The 9643-nt window shown below is 36.7% G+C and overlaps 1 protein-coding gene across 1 annotated transcript; it reads left to right on the top strand.

Annotated features, from left to right (window-relative positions):
- Positions 1–5393: 5393 nt before the first annotated feature.
- Positions 5394–6159, top strand: LOC306651284 (ferritin light chain-like; the record flags this gene model as incomplete). The annotated part of the gene is made up of 1 exon (XM_079123843.1): positions 5394–6159. The coding sequence occupies one exon, from the start codon at positions 5394–5396 to the stop codon at positions 5916–5918; it is 525 nt and encodes a 174-aa protein (XP_078979969.1). The 3' UTR covers positions 5919–6159.
- Positions 6160–9643: the final 3484 nt, after the last annotated feature.

The following is a 9643-nucleotide window of genomic DNA, read 5'->3' on the forward strand; positions in this document are numbered from 1 at the left end:
AGCAAACACTACAGAAAATAGGTCTTGAGAAAGGCATCCTGGCTGCCATCCCCCTTCTGTCACCCATCCTCCTTCCTGTGACTTCCATCTGTTTCACCCCACCTTCCCTTTTCCACCTGTGGGACAAAGGAGTTGGCTGGAGGTGTTCCCACAGGTGAGCCTCAAGCTCCTTTACATGTGAAATGGGCCCCGAAGGTGGCCCATTAATATGTCTCTCAGTTAGCCTCCTGGTGTGGGTGAATGGGGCCCAGTATCCTGAATGCCTGGTCATTTCACTATTCTGTTTTGTCCTCCTTCAATTTGGGCAGAACACACTTTTAATATACATAGAAACAAGCAACTGTACAAGATGATTTTTAAGTGTGAGTGTATGAATGAGTGCATACACATATTCATTTTCGTTTCTCTTTTATCTTTACTAATAATGACAGTAATAATCATCACTGGAGAAAACCTGTAAACTAAAATTTAAAAAATTAAAATTATACAGTCATTCAGAAATAACTGCTGCTAACTTTCACTCCATTTCTTTCCAGAACACTGATTATGTATCTAACATTTCTCATATGTTTTATATACTGGTTGTTTCCTTCTTGACATCAATCTTCAGAATATATTTCAATCATTCTCCTATAGTTTAAGTATTCTAATATTGTAGGATGTGAGGAATTTTCCCAGTTATTTTTCATTGCCAATTTGATAGGTTGAAACCATATCTTAGTGAGTTACATTTTGTTTCTTTATTACTGGGAGTGAACGTATTTCTAAATGTTCTTTGACTATTTTCATTTTTAGATGGTTATTTGAGTATATTATCTATTAAGAATATTGTTTTCCCTCTGTAAAAATAACATTAATAAAATCAAAGGCAAATTACTAAGGAAACACTCATAATATATTTGATAAGTAAAATATTATGATGGTCTCATGACAATCATTCTACCATGATGACTTGGAAAAGGTGGTTTTTCTATAGTTGTCTTCAGTAACAATGTCACCATTCCTAACTCAGTTTTAGGGGTTAAATGATAATAGCAATACATTTGAAACCAGAGGATGCAGGGAGAGTCACTGTGCCTAGCTTCTCTAGCAGAAAATATCAACTGCTAAAATCTGATGGATGCAAAAAAAACTTGATTTCTTTCCTGACCAGTGATTCAGCCTGCTGGCCTTTCATATTCATATTAAGAGTTAAACATCTTTAAGCCATCTAGAAAGAACTTATGAATCAGAATGTGATCTTTATATCAGTGACTCATCTTACAAATTTATTTCTCACATTACAAGACTGATGTTTAAAGGAATAAAAAAATCCCTCATTCGTCATATGTATAAAGATCTTTAAAGTATATGAGTCTCAATCCTATCATCATTATTATTAATAATAATCATATTGCATATCAACACCTAATTATATAATTATTTGATTCTGGTAGAAACCCAGAGAACTAGAAAGAGGAGGCATTTTCACACTCTTCAAAAAGAAAAAAAAATTGAGGTCCAAAAGACATTGAGTAAAAACAGAAATAGTACATTTAATTAGTAGTAGAGGCTCAAACCTTGTCCCTTTGTTTCCAAATTTTTAACTCATTGGTCCCCAACACTAATCCTACCTTCTTCATTATTTTGTCATTATCAGAGCCCTAGGTCCCTGTTAATACCTTATTTATCTCCCAAGTGATGTTCAAGCATGCTTCTTGGTTTACTACCAATGTATAAAAGGCATTCTTTAGTAATACATAAGGAGGTGGGAATTTCCATTTGAAAGCTTCTTAAGGGAACTAAGAAGAGAGAATGCCTTGAAAGATAGTAAGCAAAGGGCAAGTCTCTGATGTATTTTGTACCCTAAGGCACAAATGGCATTGTTCATACAGTTCCCTGTGCTTGGAAGGAATTCTTACATGCACTTCTCCCCCTTCCTCTCTCTCACCCATCTGCAACTCATTCTCCAAGGTCTACCTCATATGCCATCCACCACTCCCAAGAGCCCCTACAAATGTATGTGGTAATTCCTGCCTCTGGACAATAAAGGGGTTGGGGATGCGGCTCAGTGATAGTGTTTGCCTAGCGTGCAGGAGGCCCCGGGTTCAATCCATAGTGCCACCTAAAATAAAACAACATAATTAGTGAATTCACCTTTCATTTCAGAGTTCTGAAAGCTCTCTAAGCTGTCTTAAGCTGTCTTACTCCTCTATCTTATGATAAGATGCTTTATGGTTGTGCTTGGCATATACAAGTGTTCAATATCATTAAGGAAAATAATGTACAGACATAAATCTAAGGAAGCATTGATAAAGACAATTGATATAGTTACACAAGCCCCTAAGATGGGTTAAAATCACAGCCCCAGGACTGCCCATGAGTTTTAAAGTACAGCCTACATTCTTAATGCTAGTACGAGCTGAGAACAATCTCCAAAGACACGAATAATTTGCAGCAGGGCACTTCAGAACCTGATTACATTCCCAAAGTGCACCCAACTTTGACTTAATGACCTCTCCAACTGCTATTTCTCTAAATTCACTCATAGCAATGTGTGCCACTGCCTTCTAATTGGAGCTTTCTGTCTTTTTGGATATATACAACAGCAGAAGTTATGTAGGTAGCAGAAATAGAGGCAGAAAACACTTATGTCCAAATGGCATTTGGGACTGTGGTCACAATCTGCTCTAGGATTTACTCTACTAGAGTGCAGCTTTTATGACTTCCCTAGCATAGATCTTCCACACTGAAAACCTCTAATATTTTCAGCACATAGAGCAGGAGTTGTAAATAACTGCTGAAATGTCAAGTATGATGTGACTCAAGACCCCAAGGAAGAAATTACATACAAAGACAAGATGACATCTCCTTCCTAGGCCTCTGTTAATTCATCAGTAGAAGTAAGGATTTTTATAAGAGATTAGGGATTTCCAAGCCTCTCTGTGCAGGAGAATCACCCAGGGAATTAAAAAACAAAACAAAATAAAACAAAAAACCCTGCAGTGTTTTATCTCAATTCCAGTTCCATAGAGTGAAAATCTCCATGGATCATTCAAATGTATCTAGTCCACAGATTCCTGTTGAGAAACATTAGGCTAGTTAATCTCAAAGGTCTCAGGCATCCCTAGAGTTTTATGATCCATGAATATGTATGAAGTCCAAATGATAATAGTGAATTTCTTTTTTCATTATAGAACCATAAGACAGGGAAAAGAACGCTGAACTGGAGCATCAGGAGACCTGGAAATAAATGATGGATTTTCCATGACTCTAGAATCTTGGAAAATTTTTCCCCTTCTGGTGTTTCTAGTTTTCACAGCTATAAAATAGAATAATTGCATCGCTTAATGACCTAATTTGTGGGGTCTTGTAAGCTGTGCCTATAGAAGATCAAGTAACACAAATGAAGTTGAAGTCAATACAAAGACTTGTGTCACAATGTAATTCATAGCTATGGTGCTAAGTTCCAGGCTCTAATCCTCAGCCCTGTCAAGTCGCTGATCCCAGTTAACAGCACCCCTAGAATGGGTAGATTCTCACTGTCCTGGCTCACAAAACTGATCAGAAAGACAAATGATTAATTTACAGTGAGAAATAGGACTGTGATAGTAACTGGGCACAGGAGTTGAGATACCTTTCTCTATAGACTTTCTCTATGTAAAGAATACAATATGGAAATTCACCTGCAAAGAACATGCCAGCTGGGCACAGTGGTGCTTTTGCCTGTAATCCCAGTGATGAGAGACAGAGGCAGGAGGATCACAAGTTCAAAGCCAGCCCCCAAGACTTAAGGAGAGGCCCTGTCTAAAAATAAAAAAGGTTGGGGATGTGGCTCAAGGGTTGAGCCCCCTTGGGTTCAATCTGTGGTACCAAAAAGAACATGCCAGAAATTGATAAGATGTAACTGAAAAAGGAATATACCAGAAATCACTTGGGTGAGAGCAGGTTCTCTTTGAAAATAAGACCTACCTAGGTCTCCTCATAATTGCCAGGACTCTCTTGTCGACCTAAATCCAGAACAAAGAGAGTTTGATTAACTGGAAAAATAATGCAGGCATGTCTTCTAGACTTACTAGGGGTACCCAATATAGATTTATCTTTCAGATGCTGAAAAAAAGACAAATAGAACAGTAATGAGGTATTAGTAATGAGAAATGAGTTTGAAGATAGATCATGGAGGTCTCTAGACTTCATAACAATGAGTAGAGACTGAATTTATATGTAATACAGTGCTATTGAATATCAACTCTCAGTTAGGTGGCATGTCTGACATGGAATTGAACCAAAGCCAACTGGTGATACCTTGAAATGTTAGAATGAATATTGAACCCTACCAAACATGTGGCTGGCAGTTAGAGCATTCAAGGGCATGCATGTGGTATCCCACCAAAATCCAGTAGTCACATACAGTATTTCAAAAGGGGTACAAGTCAGAAGTGAATATGATCTCAAAAGGGAACTCAATTTCAAGTTAATTAAAATCTGAATAGACATTAACTTGAGGAAACTCTCACTAGCCAAAAAACAAAAAACAAACAAAAAAGGCAAAAGTTCAGCCATGTAATTTTCTGGACTAAAACACAGTAACTATATAAAAATGTGGCAATTCCTAATAAAAACTCATTAGATACTATTGGAAGTTTCTAGGGCATCAACCCATTATCCTGAAACTTGGTGAATAAAAACAAGAAAGTGTAAGCATCCATCACTCCCTTCCAGATGAACTGCAAATTAAGGTAGCCAAATAAAATCATTGAGGGGTAGTTCTTCTAAATAGAAAAGTTACAACCAATAAATTCAGGAGGAATTGTAAAATGAGAAAAATCTCTATTTCATAACCCCAAGGGCATAATACATCTTGGCAACAATAATCAATTAATGCTAAAAACATTAGGAGAAATGTTAATGAGAAATCTAATGATCAAAGAATCAGACTGACATCACCTGAACTGGCAATGATAGTTTACATTACTGAAAGTAGGACAATCTATAATGAGACATTATGTGCTTCCAGATGTGATGTAATAGGAAACATACACCATCACTCACTAAATGTTCTTACCCCAAATTGTACCAAAATACAGTTAAGTCTCTCATGCTACCTACAAGTTTATGGGAAATATCAGGGATAAAACACATTAAATGATGTCATGAGGAAGAAATCTGTCAAATCCAGAATGTAGGATTGTCTATAGGACAAAGACGTGGTTTCACCCTCAACCAATTGCATGATCTGATTTATGAGAACTGAGAATGGGCATAGTTAGAATAAAAGAAACTTAGGAAATATAAAACCAAAGGTAACATCTAGATCTTGTTTGGATCCTGATTAAAACAAACTGAAAATAAAAAAAAATATATACTTGAGCCAACACCAGATTTTGCTTTTAGCTCCATCTTGCCACCCAGCCATGAGCACCCAGGGTATAACTCACCGGAGTTATACCCATGAGGTGCAGGCTGCCCTCAATCGCCTGATCAACACGCATCTGCAGGCCTCCGGTACCTACGTCTCCCTGGGCTTCTATTTCGAAGGTAACCGCGGGGCTCTGGAGGGCGGTTTCTTCTTCAAGTTGGCTGAGGAGAAGCGTGAAGGCGCCCGTCACCTCCTGATTCAAAACAAGTTCAGTGACCGCTCCCTCTGCCAGGGTGGGCAGAAGCTGACCCAAGAGGAGTGGCATGATTGCCTGCATGCCGTGGAAGCTGCCCTCATCCTGGAGAAGAATCTGAACCAGGCTCTTTTGGATCTTCATGCCCTGGGTTTGGTCAACACAGACCCCCAACTCTGCTTTTTTCTGGAGAGCCACTTCTTAGACCAGGAGGTGAAACTCATCAAGAAGTTGGGTGAGCATCTGACCAATCTCCGCAGGCTGGCTGGCCCAGATGCGGGCCTGGGCGAGTACCTCTTCAGAAAGCTCACCCTCAAGGGTGACTAGGAGGAGTCCTGGGGCCCAGCGGCTTTGGAGAGGTTCCTGTGTGCTCCCCTGACATTGGGATGTCTGCCTGTGTCTCTAGCTCCAGCCAAGAGACAGCGTCTCACCACCCAGAAGCGCCCACCCAAGCCGTGGATTAAATGGAAACAAAAAAAGTTCTTTTTGCAGAGAGAAGGGGTATAGTTAGGCTAAGATGAAAAAATAAGTATTCAGAAGAGCATGCAGAATTTTTAGTCTGTTTAATTTATAGTCTGTTCTTAACGTTTCTGAGTCACTTGTGAACTTCGAGGAGCCAACGAGCCATCCACACTCACCTTATTCATGAGTATTGCATACAGTGTTGGAGGTTTGGCAACTTCTCTGAAACTATTCTAAGTATTGGAATGACTCTAAAATGCATCCCTGATTTGGCCTAGCAAAACACAGTGGACTATCTGGACTACATCATATTGGACACCCCCGAAACTGCCAAATTCACAATAACTATGCTTTTCCTGATATTCAGTTTGGTGTGATGCCATCTGCCTATTCTGAGGAACCCAAGAATAAGTCCTGTGAAAGTCATCTTTGCATCTCCTATTGGACTGCTGATTACACTGACTGTAACAACACGCACTGGACTTTTATGAAGCCTCGCGAGAAATTTTGGTCTGGACTTACTGTTAGAAATAACAGTGTTCCACTTGGGTGATTAGTTTGTTTTGGTTTAATGGACACTGAATGATGTAACTAATTAAGTTTCCTTTTCTGATTGCCTACTAGAAAACTTAGGTCCAAATTTGTAGTCCACTCAGAGTAAATGAATAGAATTATATAAGCCAAAAAAAAAAAAAAAATATATATATATATATACACTTGAGAGAACCAGGGAAATTTGAGTATACATGGTATTTGGTATTAAAGAATTAAATTTTGGGGGCTGGGGTCATGACTCAGTGGTAGAGTGCTTGCCTAGCAAGTGTGAGGCCCTGGGTTCAAACCTCAACACCACATAAAGATATGAAATAAAGTTATTTTGTCCATCTACAACAAAATATATATAAATATATACACACACACATATTTATGAAAATTAAATTATCTTAGACTAGTTAATATTGTTAGGTGTAATGATGGTACGTTGATTGTGCAAAATCATTCTAACTACTCTTCAGAACTAGAGATGTGTATTTCTGTATTTTCTGGTAAAATGACATGATACTGGGATGTGTTTTAACCTCTCCTCAAAAATAAAACTAAAAATAGTAGTAGGAGATAGAAGAATTAGGATTTTTAAGTAGTGATAATTGTTGAAGGTATGTTACAGGTACACAGTAACTAATTGAACCTTCTCTCTGTGTTTTTGTGTGTGTTTGAAAATTTCCATATGAAATTCCTTTTGAAATTACTGAACATGAGTACAGAGGCAGACACGTCTGGACCTGAGAGGATCAGAACAGGTAGGGAAGAGTGTCCAAGAGATGCTATGGAGCAGCAAATCAGAGATCCCTCTGCTGACATTTCTCATGCCAGCCAGCACTTTCTCTTTCATAGTACTTAATATCTGCCTACCTAAATGCCAGTTTCCATATATTAACTGCTGGTTAATCTACATTTGTCTCTAAAAATCACCTTCCTATCCTTTTCCATCTTGTTCTGTTTTCCAGGAACCTGGCTTGGTGGGGCTTCCTTGACCTCTGGCTTTCAACTAGATCTGGCCAAAGATACTGGCAAAATACGTGAGAGTAAAAGAAGAGAGGTTGAAGGATTCATTCCTTTGCTTCTCTCCCAGGTGGGCTGCAGTTTGCAGGGACTGGGTTTCTCTGTAAATAGCTCCTGTGTTCAGTTTAGGTTCCAGAAAGCATTGTCTCCATTTGTCCCTTCTAGCCTACAACAGTAAGCCTTCCATTCTTGCTTATTCAAGTATGCTTTCACACCTCTTGCTGGTTTTCTTTGACCCTGCATCTGTAAATAGGCTGCTCTCCAAAAAATCTGAAATTACCCCCTTTTGAATATGTTGTCTGCTTCTTGCAAGGACACCTGACTAATGTAGACTATAAGCTTCATTAAAGTTTAAAAATTATTTCACCCTTTTTTATCCAGTTTGATGCCTAAGTTTAAAAATTATTTCACCCTCTTTTATCCAGTTTGATGCCTAAATTGCAAAGCTATCTTGCAACTAGTAGATGTAAAATAAATATTAGCATGAGGAAAAAATATAAGGAAGGGTGTGAATAAAACTTAACACCGATTTCTAATTTAAAAAACATAAAATAAGAAAAAGGCATGCACAATATTTTTTAAAAGGCTCCATTTATTACCCTGCTTGATGGTGAAAATGAAAAATTAAGTTTATTTCTATGTAAAATCTCATGAAGATAAAAATACAAAAATTTAAAAAGAGGGCCAGAATTATCATGACTTTCAAATCAGGCACTCATAGACTAATAAAATCACTCATAGACTAATAAAATCCTGGTAAAACAATGTCAGATATCCCTAAATAAATCAATAAATGCAATGTAATCCATTATAAATTTCCAAAATGGTGCTAAAATGCATGAGGAAGAATAAACATATAAAATTAGGGAAGAAATTCCAAAGTAATGAATGATGGGGTTTCTCACTACTAACCAATAAAAAAGAATTAAAACACAAATGGTCTCTTCTGGAAGAAAATATAAATACAGATATCTAAATATTATCACAGTTCTTTAAAAAGGTGAGTCAATCAATTGAAAATAATCAGGAAGAGGTGATGATAAGACTAAGAAAAATAACAGACAATTAGAAATAGATCCATGGGATCTACACAATGGAAATATCATTCCCAGACTTTAAAACAAATACACTTAATATATTTAAGGAAATTCAAAACAAGATTGAGGATTTAAAAGGATAATTAATAACATTAAAACAGATGTGAGAAATGAAAAAGAAATTGCTTGAAATTCAGCACTCAATGTGTTTGTCAAACAGAAGACTACATAGATCTTAAGATGGAGTACATAAAGTAGAAAATGGGTCATAGGAAAACTACCAGAATAAACCAATGTGTATGTGTATATATGTACATGTATATGCATGTATGTGTGTATATGTCTATGCATATGGATATACATATATACATATGTATACACATGTATGAATGTACCTAGATATGTAGCATATCTGGACACACACATATATACATATATGTGTACCTGTACATGTGTACATATGTACATTTATGTATACACAAACATATATGTACATATAAAACACATACATATGCATATATATAAAGCAGATAAGGGATCCAGTAAAATAGATCTAATGTAATAGATATGGAGTATCAGAAAAAGAGGAAAAGCGGAGAACAAATGTTTAAAGCAATAAAAAGTGAGAAATTCTAAAATTATTTAAAAATATTAAGCTATAGATTCAAGAGTCAATACAAAATTCAAGGAAAGAAAATAATAAATCCACACTTAAGCATTTCATACCAAAATTTCTTAAGACCAGCACAAAATGAAAATTTTTACAAAAAGCCAAAAGAAATGAAAATTAGATAATTTTAATCAGAAAAATAATATTATAAAAGACAATGGAAGAATATCTTAAAATAACTGTCTATGTTATTTCTGAGAGACAAATGGGAATCAAAAATTTAAAAAAAAACTTGCAAAAACAGAAAAACAGATTTTTCCCTTGAGTAAGTAAACACATGGGGTGGGGGGAAACCTGGTGAATGTGTATTTACAACTGAA

This window comes from Sciurus vulgaris (assembly GCF_902686455.1).
Source record: "Sciurus vulgaris genome assembly, chromosome: X".
Taxonomy (NCBI): Eukaryota; Metazoa; Chordata; class Mammalia; order Rodentia; family Sciuridae; genus Sciurus; species Sciurus vulgaris.